The sequence below is a fragment of the Priapulus caudatus genome, unplaced genomic scaffold (assembly GCF_000485595.1).
Source record: "Priapulus caudatus unplaced genomic scaffold, Priapulus_caudatus-5.0.1 Scaffold339, whole genome shotgun sequence".
Classification (NCBI taxonomy): domain Eukaryota; kingdom Metazoa; phylum Priapulida; class Priapulimorpha; order Priapulimorphida; family Priapulidae; genus Priapulus; species Priapulus caudatus.
In genome coordinates, this window is record NW_014577400.1 from 46,858 (window position 1) to 59,741 (window position 12,884).

Here is a 12,884-nt window from a genome sequence, read left to right on the forward strand (position 1 = left end):
GGGGAAAAAAAGCGAGATCATCTGTATTAAAACTGCTACCATAGGATTTTCCACATTCATTAGAATCACGAACCTCCATAAATTCATAACACATTTTTCCTAAAAGTTCAATTTTTAAAAATACTAATATTAAATGCATTGACTTCGCAACCAATCCCAGATCACACTAAAAACAAATATTAGTTAACATTTTGCAACTTCTTCAGAGGTTAAGCCGGTACAGAAACTAATAGCATATCTTCATCGTTTCCAGCATGAAATGAAAAACTTTATTGTCCATGTTCAGTCACTTTCCCATTGAAATTGCCCCTAAGAGCGCAACATGAGTCGAGTTCGTATGAACCACAAGAGCTTAACTACCTAAAGTTTAAACGGAACAACGGGAAAATAGTGCTAAAGTCAGCATACATATGATATTCGATTCGCCATCGCGTCTAGAATAATTTATATGGTATTTCATAAGCAGAATTCTCTCCTAAACATAGACCCAACCAGCTTGTCAATGAACCATACTCCTAGGCTTGAGATGCGGAAATTTTAGAAGTATAGTCTGCATGCGCCGATAAGAAAAATTATTGTCATCTATATTTATTAACTTTTTTCTCTACCACTTCACCTCGTTAAGAAAATCTGACAAACTGTGACAGCTTTCTATCTGTATAATCGTGCAGTTTGCATCTGTCCTACTTAATCAACTTGTCTTTCGTCTCGGATATCCGTCCCTTGGACTTTGAAAACTGATATTCACGAGTGGGTGTACCGAGGTTCATTATTACACAGTCACACCGAGCAAAACCTTATCACATAGCAACTAGGCAGAACATTCGGCACTCGCTTACATTCCGATTAATTCCAACATTTCAAAATACCTCTCGGACTAATAATTGGGAATCGGAGTAGATAATATAATCTTCGTTCTTCCGACTATCGGTGAAATGGGAACTTGGTTAGATATCGCTGCTAGCGGGCATGTATCGGGATCGTACCTTTGCATGCGCACATCATGGCGCCTTAGCTCCTCCTCATTCACCTCCTCGATCGCGCCCGACCCGCTCTAGGCCCCTCGCTAGCGTCACCTTTCACAAACATAAAAAACACACTTTAACCCATCATCGGCGTCTTATCAACCTGACCGCGCTCCGTCAAAGGCCAGAAGCGGAACGACCAAACGAATCGATATATAACAATATATAGAAACTAGACGCGATTCTGCACAAATTCTGAAATCCCTGCACGAAGACCGGGTTGCTTAGGTCTCACTGACAACACAGTGTGAGGCGATTGCTGATCGGCTCAATGTAAGGGTCCGCCCTCACATAGAGCGCAGCAATAAGTCACATTCTTGCCTAAGCCGCGAAAAATGCAGACACCGCCATTCACGGGTCGAAAGTACGACTTTTTAATAAGCGATCCATTCGGGATACTCAGGTATTATAAATCTGGATCCCCCCCCAAAGATCTGGCTATCCCCCTTTTTTGGATGTACACACTATAAAAAATGGCACTCGTTACCCTATAAAAAAATGCATGACATGCGTTACACCTAGTACATAAAAGCAGACACCGAACGCGTGTTACACCTCCACTCAAAAAATGCAGATACGCGTACCCCTTAAAAAATCGCAGACACCGCGTACACTATTAAATGAAAGTGTCAATGACACTGTACTCACCACAAAAAAGGACACCAAATGAGTGAGTTGAAAGCAAGTCATTTTAATTGACATAATCCATCGACGTACATTTATAGTGAGAATAACAGAGTAAATATGCGGAGAACTCCCCATTATATACCTCTGATAATCTACTATTGGAATTTATCTGATAAACTAAAGTTTAGCTGTGAAGTCTGAGATGTGGGCGAGTGATGGCGTTACACCTTAATCGATCCAATTAACTTTTTACTAATATTAACCTGCCTAAAAGCGGAGGCTCCAAATTGTAACTGTTACAGATTGAGAGGCATACACTTATCCACGTAGCGCTATATCTACCTGCCGATGTAGCTGCAATATAGCTGCGATGCGCTGTTCCGAAATAAATCAGGTTAGGCTGTGTCCGACATGTTTTTGTAAAACTTTACTCTAATATACGACCTTTCATCGGCAGGTGTAAAGGGAAATACTCTTAATTTTTCATTAAAGATATTTCAATGAACAATCCTTGTGAACGAACCATAGAGACGTGGGACACTCACAGACTGTTACGTGCGTGTCTTAATCATAATGCTAATACATTGCAAAACTACTGTAATTTGCATAATTTTTTAAATTATCAAAACCCCCTGCCCTATCATTCACATACTCAAAAAATGAGGAAAAACTCCGTTGAACGCTGAACAACTACAGGGCAATTCCTCATTTTGCCAAGAAATTTTTTGGCCCGCTGGCTGCGTACAAGTCACGTCGACTGGCGTCTCTAAAATAGGAACGCTTCAAACCTCTGCCACAGCAGTAACAACTATTACCCAATGTTCAAACACATGTGGTCAAACGGTTCCTGAGTTACGTATGACCGTAGCCAAATTGTTGATGGAAGGGACGGACGGACGGACGGACGGACGTACGACGGACGATGACCCAATGGCAATAGAGCTCATTCTTGACGATGTCAAGGTAGCTAAAAATGGGACACTGCGTACACCTATTAAAAAATGTAGACACGCGTTACACCTATCAAAAATTGCGGACACGCGTTACACTTATTAAAAAATGTTAGACACGCTTACAACCTTATCAAAAATTCAGACACCGACTAACGACCTATAAAAAATGTTGGACACGCATTACACCTATCAAAAATGGGACACGCATTTACACCCTATCAAAAAATGCTGGACACGCATTACACCTATCAAAAAAATGCGGGGTGTACGTGCTACACCATCCTATTAAAAAATGCGGATTACGTTGTTACACCTACAAATAATGTAAAATTACGGCGTTACACCTATTAAAAAATCGCGGACCACGGTCACTCTATCACAAAATTCAATAAACAACGCTGCGTGAACGTCGGCGAAATCGCATCCATCGTTTGTGCGACGTGCGTAGCGCACACGTACTTTGATCTATCTTCTAGTCTTAACTATCTCGCGCCGCAGCCACTGATCGCGGCCGCATTGAGCCGGGTTGTCGTCTGCTCAGGCAGGGGACCTTCAACACGGGTCGCCCTTGCCACGGTGGTAGCGTCAGCCGACGGACGACAAATATGAGTAACCTAGATCGAAAAACCGATGCCAGCTTGAGCCAACCGTTCTGCCCGAAACCAGACACCATTGCTTCACTCTTTGCTTCCCAATCACCTCGATTAATATATAAATTAAATAATCAATTAACCATCGTATTCGCCAATATTTTCCATCGGACTAGATCGTTACGGCTGACACCCTGGAATGCATTCTAGGAAGTAAAGAAAGATAAGAAAGACACGGATAACATATAGAATGAGGGAAGATAAGAAAAGGATAATTATCTTTACTTCAGCTAGCAACTTATATATGTATATAAGGCATATCTATGCGATGGTTAATAAGTCAGCGCCGTGCACACGCACGCTACGCACGCACGCCACCACACACACCACACACACTGAGAGAGAGCGAAAGCCACAACAACACACGCCATAGAAGAGAGCGTTATGCAACACACACACGCCCCACATGCACGAAGCTCCGCACGCCACCGCGGCCGCGCGCGCACACATCAGACACATCAGTCACCGCACACACACACACATACACAAGCCACACGCGACGCACGGCGGTCACCACGCACGCACACACACACACAACACGCTGCATTTCACATTTTTTCTAGGTGTAACGCTTGTATTCGCATTTTTTGATAGGTGTAACGCGTGTTCACATTTTTTCTAGGTGTAACGCTTGTATCTGCATTTTTTGATAGGTGTAATATGTACCCGCATTTTTTAAGAGGTGTAACGCGTATCCGCATCTTTTGATAGGTGTAACACGCGTTCGCGTGTCTGCATTTTTGTATAGGTGTAACGCATGTCTGCATTTTTTTATAGGTGTAACGCTTGTATTCGCATTTTTTGATAGGTGTAACGCGTGTTCACATTTTTTCTAGGTGTAACACGTATCCGCATTTTTTGATAGGTGTAACACCCAAAAAATGGGATACCAGATCTTTGGGGGTGATACCAGATTTCAATACCTGGTATCCCGAATGGATACCATAATAAAAATCTAATTTCGACCCCTGAATGCGTGTCTGCATTTTTCGCGGCTAGGCAAGAATGTGACTATGCTGCGCTCTAGTGAGCGGCGGCAATACATGAAGCCATCAGCAACCGCCTCATACCTTTGTTGTCAGTGAGACCTAAGCTACCCCGGTCTTCTGCAGGGATTTCGAATGTGCAATCGCATGTAGTTATCATGTATATATTCTATATATCGATTGTTTGGTCGTTCGGTGGCACCACTTTGCGGAGCGCGTCGGTTAACATAAGACGCCGATGATGGTGTAATAAAGTGTGTTCTTTTGTTTGTGAAGGTGACCTACAGAGGGCGCTAGAGCTGAGTCGGCGCGCGATCGAGGAGGATGAGAGCGAGGAGCTGAAGGCAGCCATGATGCTTAGCATTCAAGGTAACGATCCTGATCACGTGCACACGCAGACGATAATTCCTAAAGTTCCCAATTTTACCATATTCGAAGAACGAAGCATTTACCTATTAATTACCCGATTTACCAATTATTATCCGAGGGTAATTTGCAAATAGTTGGAATTAATCGGAATGTAAAGCCGACCGAATGTTCTCCTACTTTTGCTATGCGTGATAAGGTTTCTGCTCGTGTGCTGTGCTAATAATAACCTCGTAACCTCGTAAATATCAGTCTTCAAAGTCCAAGGGACGATATCGAAGACGGAAGAGACAAGTTGATCAAATAGACAGATCAACACTGCACATTACAGTAGAAAAAGCTTCAAATTTGCAATTTACTAACGAGGAAGGGAGAGAAAAATTAATAAAATAGATAAACAAAATTATTATCTTAATCGCGCATGCAGACAATACTTCCTAAATTTCCCAATCTCAGCCTAGGAGTATCGTATTGACAAGCGGTTGGTCTTGTTTTAGAGAGCAAAGAATTCTGCTTAATGCAATACCATAAAATTATTCTAGACTCGCAGGCAAAGTAGAATAATCATGTAGTGAATTAGCACTATTTTCCCGTTTTCCGTTGTAAACTCTAGGTATTATAAGCTCTTGATGTTATTCATATCGAACTCATACTCATGTGCTCATAAGGGCAATTCAATGTGAAAGTGAACATGAACATAGGACAATAAAATTATCATTTCAGCTAAAAATGATATGCTATTATTTTCTTAACACCCTAAACCTTCAAGAAATTCAAAATTTAACTATTTTGTTTTGTGAATCTGGATATGGTTGCAGTCAATCAATTTAATATTAGTATTTTATAAAATGAAACTTTTAGAAAAATGTTTTATGTAAATTATGAGATTGTGAACTTCTACTGTTCTATGAAATGTGAAAATCCTAATGGTACAGTTTTCAAATACAATGTCCACTTGGTGTCCCGTCCGACACATGACTTTATGTGTGGTTCTCTTAGTACAAACAATTATTGAGCAATTGTTTTCAAGTTGCAATTTAAATACATGATATAATGTTTATATTGTTAGATATATTTCTAAAATCTGACATGAACAACTGTAAAAAATGCTTAAATAACCCATAAAAATGTCCCGTCCGACACGTATGGAATCGCCCATAAGCTGTTTGCTCGTTTCTCATATGGAACGCTTCTATGTGCAGACAGCGGGGTGTTACGTGAGGGTGGTAGGGGTGCATGACCGTGTCCTACTTTCGCTACGTGTGAGTAGGCGGAGTGAGAAGTCTGCTCGTGTTTCTCATGCGAATGCTCCTTCTATGTGCAGACAGCAGGGTGTTACGTGAGGGTGGTAGGGGTGCATGACCGTGTCCTACTTTCGCTACGTGTGAGTAGGCGGAGTGAGAAGTCTGCTCGTGTTTCTCATGCGAATGCTCCTTCTATCTGCAGACAGCGGGGTGTTACGTGAAGGCAGCGGGGGTGCGTCCCCGGCAGTCGAACCGTCGCCGTCGGACGTGCGACAGAGACGGCAGGCGTTTCTCGACAGACTGGAGCGACAAGGAGGCGCCACGAACGTGACAGAAGCGGGGCAACGCAGCTGTGCCGCGGCCACCACGGCGGAGCAGCCAGGGGGCGCCACCGGCAGTATACGGGGGCCTTCCGCGAGTGCGACCGAACCGTGGCAACCGGGTAGGTTCGCGTTTGAATTTTTTATTTATTTTTTTGGTATTTGAATCAGTAGAAGTACTTCGGTAATACTGTTGTATTTAGAATGCTAGATTGGGTCTTGTTGGGTTAGATTCAAATGAGTATTTTTTTTAATGTTAATGACAATTTTATGGGGCGGTGCGTGAATGGTGTAATGTTGGAGCTTTGGATTGTATCTCGTTGGGTTAGATTCGAACGAGTTTTAAAAAAAAATCTTGATAATTTTCTGGGGTGGTTCGTGAATGGTGCGTAAGCTGGTTTCGAGGTTGGAGCTTTTGTGGTTGTCCGTTTCAGTTAGTGAAATGTCAGAGGATGAAATGCTACTGGCAGCTATACATCTATCCATGGAAACGAAATGATGCGGTCTCTGGATCGGAAACTGAACGTGGTGCTGAAAGTATCGATGTAAGCTATCCAAGTTCTGACATACTGAGGTTTTGGAGGGAGGTAACAGTGCAACCGCCAGCGGATTAACAAAGCTTCGATTTTAGCGAAGATTAGATTCTCTCACGGCGAACGTGGTGTGGAAGATCAACGACAGTTGCAATGGTAACGAATTGCAGATAGAATGTGCTGTTACTTTGTGTGATCAACGTCATGCATCTTTGCCATGCTCGTGAATTTAAACCTCGTGCGTACATTCCCGCATTATACGTGCATGCTAATGGCATGGCATGCATTAGGGTTTTGGTTGAATGAGAACGGGTTGTGAATGGTGGAAAATATTGAGGAATTTTATCATCTCCAAAGAGTATGTACAGAGTGTTTATTTTCGGATCTCACGACAGGTTCATTTCCCTGTTATAGTCCTTACGATTATCCTGATGTCCAGTTAGTACTGGCAGGGGTTAATAATGACAAAAATTATTAGTATTAATAAATAATTGATTAATTAAATAATAATAAATTAATAATCATTGTTAACCCCTGATACTCGTTAACTATACTTAGAATTTCGTTTCATGAGAAGTTTTGTTCATAGATGACGCCACCGGATAAGTCGGCTTTCCAGGAACAGCAGCGTAAATAAGTATTGACTTCTGTAATCACGCTTGTAGCCTAAATGTATTGTGATTGACAAACAGTGTACATTTTGTGTGTAAATAAATGAATGTTTGAAATTATTCACGACGACATTTCTCTCAAGGTTTTATATTTTGTTGGAAACTAACAGTATGAAAATGTTAACGACATTCACACGATTTTCATGTTCTCGCTAATATTCTATTCTAACTATAGATTATTTATGGGATTAAATAGCTGAAAGTCCCTCATTTTTAAATAATGCAATCGAAGCGATACAAATAAGTTTGGCATCGGTTATTGAGTTATGGCAGCTTGTTTTTTAGCGAGTGTCAACACGTTTTGAATGTTCGGGTGCGGTGTTCACGTCGGTTCTAAAGTCAAATGCGACATGAGTGATTTGATATCTATTTCAAATGCATTTCCCTGTAATTGTCCTGCCTTTCTGGCATTGTCGATATCTTGTCTGCCTTTTCTATGAGTTTTTTGCCTTGTTAGTTTTGGGACGGCCGGGCGTAATTAACTTCATGACGTAAATATGCTGCATATCTTATAAACTCACGGAAGGTCATGTTGTTGATATCGTCTGTTGCTGTCTCTCTGAGAGTTATTTTTAAACTGTAACGTTAGCTCGTCTCTTCTGAAGATGGCACTAGTTTTTTGGCTGTGCCACTTGCGCGGATTGGGCAGTGAACGCAGGTCTGTTTTCTCGGTGCCGTACTGTGTGGTAGAGTTGCGACCCAAGCTGACATATGGCCAGTAGATCTAAGTACGATGGCGTGCCACCCCCCACCCACTAGTGCATCAGTGCAGAATACATGCCACCCACCAGCGCATGACAGTGCGCCGAGTTTTCTTTGGTTTATTTTAGAAAATTGTACCTCCGTGTACAGCTGGAAATTAATATCTAACTCTTGTTAATGTTTTTTTCATTTCTGTTATGCTATGATTTTTTTTTACAAATTCTCCACGAGAAGGCATCGTTCCACCACCTCAGTCGTATCTACCCGATATACACATCGTCCTTGAGGTGTTATTTTAAATCGTTAAGGGTTTACATATGCTGTACTTAAACTTCTGTTTTCATTCAGTTCAGTGAAGTATTATTTTTTATTTACACGCGCACGCACACACACGCTCGCACGCGCTCGCACGCACGCACGCACACGCACACACACGCGCGAAATCATGCACTTAGAAACTGCATAAATTCGTGTGTGTGGACGACATCCTTCCGAATTTACGTGGTTTCTAAATGTACGCGATTTGCTTTGATGCTAATCCCCGTATGCAGTGAAATGCTCTTCTGAAATTTAAATTTACATTTGTGCACACTGTGTACGTACACCGTGCTTGAACTAAAGGTTGATGACTCTGTCTACCTTCGATCTGCAAGTGCTAATAAAGTTCAGTAAGTAACCCTGACGATATCACGTGTCCTAAAACTGAGATAAGTAGGTGCATGCGTGCCTAGAGCAATCCTGTATATCCGTACGTAGGTCTGCGGGTCGCCTTGTTAAATCACAGAGGTGCAAACGTGGTGATCTGAGTAGTAGTAGCTAGTAGTATATATATACTTTTTGTATATATGTAGGCCTACGCCCGCATGCGCGCACGCATAAATTCTATTGACACCTGGCAGCATATAATATCAGGATCGTGAATAATAATATATTATTAATTATTATTTATTATTATTCAATCCCGATAATATAGTAGCGTGAAATAGGTGAATGCGAAATCACGCATATTTAATCTCGTTACGTCACGAGCCAGCTGTTGTCCAGATGATGCAAGCAAGACAGAATTATGAAGGCTGTTGTTATTTTACGCGTGTAGTTGTAGTGAATGCATGACACAGGACCAGCAACCTCACACTGCATACGTTTTGCACGTTATGCGTTTTTGCCGGAAATGCACAAAAACCACGCATTGCAAATAATCACGTTTGTTAGATAAAACGCACAAGGCTTCCGGTTTTTTAGCTTCTTTGTTTCTGTAATTCCGTATTGGAATTTTCTCCCTTCCTCTTTAGTAAATTGCACATTTGAGGCTTTTTCTACTGCGATCGGCAGCGTTGTTCTGTCTAACTGATCCTCTTTCCGTCTTCGATATTTGGACTTTGAAGACTAATAATTACGATCGTTACGAGGTTTTGTTCTTCAGTCAAAGACGTTCACTAGCGCTAGTAGTTGTAGTAGTAGGCCTCCGGCAGAGCAGCGTAAATAGTATACGTCACGTGACTAGTAGCGTTTATACAGGGTAGTGACGTAACACGCGTACATCCTGCGTGTTTATCACACATCCTGTTTAGCATAAGATGCTCTCATGACACATCATAACAGCATGACTAGAATCTTCGTGCACTCCCGATTCTCTATTCGTGAACTCCCGATAATATATTATGTGTATATGTCGTTATTATGCCCATTATACGCGGTGAGTTGTGCATAATATGCATGCATTTCGTGCGCATATATGGTATCACGTGCGCCATATGGGGTGTCCTTAATTTGGGGTGTGCTACTAGTGGATCTCAGAATAGCGTCAAAATATAGACTGACCCCAGACGTTCCCTGGGGGCTGCATGAATTCACATTCAAAGTTGATGTAAGCAGAGATCGACTTCTGAAGCTACTTGTCAGTAGTAGACTTGTTTGTCAGCCTACCTAAAATCGTAAAAAATATAATTGAGCACAATTTATTCGTCTCCCGTCATATGAGCAGGCTTGGTAATGGCATATATATATATATATATATATATATATATTATCCAGGCCTGTAGCCAGCTTTATATTGGGGGGGGGGGGGGTTCGTTTTTCAATGTTGGCAATTTGCTCGGCTAGGGGGCGTGTACAGGATTTTACCAGGGGGGGTCTAACCGTAACAAAGTTGCGAGCACGCGTAAGGGGGGGTCTGGGCCCCTTATTACACTAAAATGGAGCTACCTGAGGTGAAATTCTTGCACATTTTCAAATTTTTTTTTATTTATTTGGGGGGCTTGGGGGGGGTTTCGTTCGAACTCCCCGAACCCCCCCTGGCTACGGGCCTGTATATCGACACATGCGGATACATCATAAAATCTGAACGGATCAGGGTTGTGTGTAGATTAGTTTTTGGTAAGAATTATTTTTCACATTCGTAATTATTCATTTTTATGCACCTTTTGCATACATTTGCTATAATAGTTTCAATCGCTAAACACCTATAATTTTAAATGTACAGCATACTTGCAGTTGTATGAACTAGTGATGTATATGCCTTTGTTATTATTTATCGCCTTCCTTAGTGTTCCTATGCGTGGGTGATAAAAAACTCATGGAATATTTAAGGTCATTTTTTATGTCTGGAAAATCCTGGAGGATAGGCTAGTATTGTTAGGCCCTGGGATGTTATTGAAAATGTGGACATGTTATCAGGAGCGTATAATGACAAATATATACGCTCATGTCATTATACGCTCTTTGTCATTATACGCTCCTGATGTTATCCATGTCTGAGAGTCAATAGAATTTCTTTCATGTAATAGTTTATTCACTAATTGTTGGTTGGACGATACAAAGTACAAATGTAGTATTCGGCCAAAATCTCTTCGGTGTAGAAAATGGTCTATTTCTAGAAGTATTGGAAAACTGGAAAATACCTGGAAAGTGATTATATAGCGGGTTTATTAGCGGTTTCATTCTCTCGTGATTTCCGTATTTTCTCAGCTCTTAATTCTTTCTTATCTCTCTTCCCTCCTCTTGTCCCTCCCGTTCTCCCTTGTTTTCTGACCTTCCCCTCCTCCTCTTTCCCGCCTGCCACACTATATGCTAACTGCATGTCAACTTCTGTTTTCGCTACATTGTTTTCGATCACCGTCCCTATACATGGCCGTACTAGACATGGCCTCATATTACTGGTCCCTGTGGCTGCCATCACCAATGACTTATACACAGTAGGTCTACCCCTTCCCCATCTGTGTCTTCTTCTCTCACGCCTTGATCTCCCACCTCACCTTCCTCCTCATCCTCTAATCCCACCCTCCCGCTTCTCCCCTCCCTGTTTTCCCACATTCACTAGTTCCCCTCATTCGCCGTCCTTCGCTCCACTCACACGCCACTGTTACTACAAATTCGTTCGCCTGCCGTCCCCGGATTATATCCGTACAAAAAAACCGTCATTTTTGTCCTCCGTGACATTTTGTCTCTTGTGATTTTGCACACATTTTCTGCGCATCGCAAAAAGTGCGTTATATTTGCTCCTGCCGTTTCGTATAACCAACAATAATTATGTGTGTGCGTGCACGCGTGCGTGCGTTCGTGCGTGCGAGCGAGCGAGCGTGCGTGCGTGCGTGCGTGCGTGTCCATGCTAATCACCATGCAAGTGTAGTTCCAGCAGCTCCAGGGTCTGCCTGCCTGCCTGCCTGCCTCAGTATATGGCTGTAATGACCCACATGTATGTTGTTTACCAGCGCGAGCTGTGTGCCGACAGCCGGTGATGGGAAGTTCAAGGTTTGACGGCTGACGCAAGACAGGGGGGGGGGGCAACTCACTGACGGAATGGCGGCAGCTATCGTAGTCGTGTTGGGGGGAGGGGGGAGGAGGGTACGCGGAAGAAGGAGGGGAGGCGGTGGAAGGAGGGTACGCGGAAGAAGGATGGGAGGCGGTGGAAGGAGGGTACGCGGGGGAAGGAGGGGAGGCGGTGGAAGGAGGGGAGACGGTGGAAGGAGGGTAGACGGTGGGAGGAGGGGAAGGTGGTTTGGAGTCGCCGCCACCATACTCTCTCTCGCGTTTTGCTCCGGTAGCGTTTAGTCGTGCGATTCGTGAGCCAGAAACCGGGAAACAGACGGTGCCTGCAACGTTGGCTTGTATGTCTTGTATACGTTTGTGTGTGTGTGAATGTGTGTGCGTGCGTGCGTGCGTGCGCGTGCGTGTGTGTGTGTACACTACGTGTGTGTGTGCGTGCGTGCGTGCGTGCGTGCGTGCGTGCGGTGCGCGCGCGCGCGTGTGTGTGTACGTACGAGCCGACGTGTGTGTGGTGCGTGCGTGCGCGTGCGTGTGTGTGTGTGTGTGTGTGTGTGTGTGTGTGTGTGTGTGTGTGGGGGTGTGTGTGTGTGTGTGTGTGTTTTGTGTGTTTGCGTGTGCATGCATGTGTGTCCGTGTCTTCGTCCATGCACGACATTCACGTAAAAATATCACCGGCTATACGTAATATTACTTTTGTTGGCGGCGGTGATCTCGGCTTAGGTCGGGCCCATGCAGTCAGTATTTATAGTGCACTAATAGCAGGACACCCGGCGTTGCCCGGGAAATGAAGTACTCAGTTGGTGACTACTTGGTTGAAAGGAAAAGACCCCCAAAATCTTCATGGAAATTCTGCATAAATATTTTCTTTCAAAAAGAACCTTGGTACCATCTAATGGTCATCCTTGGACATATCTAGTGTAGCCCATATTGATTTGAATCGAGAACAGACAAACGGAGAAACTTAAAATTCCGCAAATATGTATTATAGGTATGCTTCTTTTCATCCCGCGTGTACGTTGCCGGGACATTTCCGATGTCCCTC

At 43.1% G+C, this 12,884-nt stretch overlaps 1 protein-coding gene across 2 annotated transcripts in view; it reads left to right on the forward strand.

Moving 5' to 3' along the window:
• Positions 1-7,445, forward strand: part of LOC106809239 (ataxin-3-like) — a 12,260-nt gene extending 4,815 nt beyond the window's left edge. The window contains exons 5-7 of one of the 2 annotated variants that reach the window (XM_014812242.1): positions 4,518-4,610; positions 6,054-6,293; positions 6,606-7,445. In XM_014812242.1, coding sequence (XP_014667728.1) covers positions 4,518-4,610; positions 6,054-6,293; positions 6,606-6,670 — 398 coding nt within the window. In that variant the 3' untranslated portion in view covers positions 6,671-7,445. Of the gene's footprint in view, positions 1-4,517; positions 4,611-5,809; positions 5,863-6,053; positions 6,294-6,605 lie in introns of those variants that run through there. The other variant, XM_014812243.1, reaches the window with a different exon arrangement.
• Positions 7,446-12,884: the final 5,439 nt, after the last annotated feature.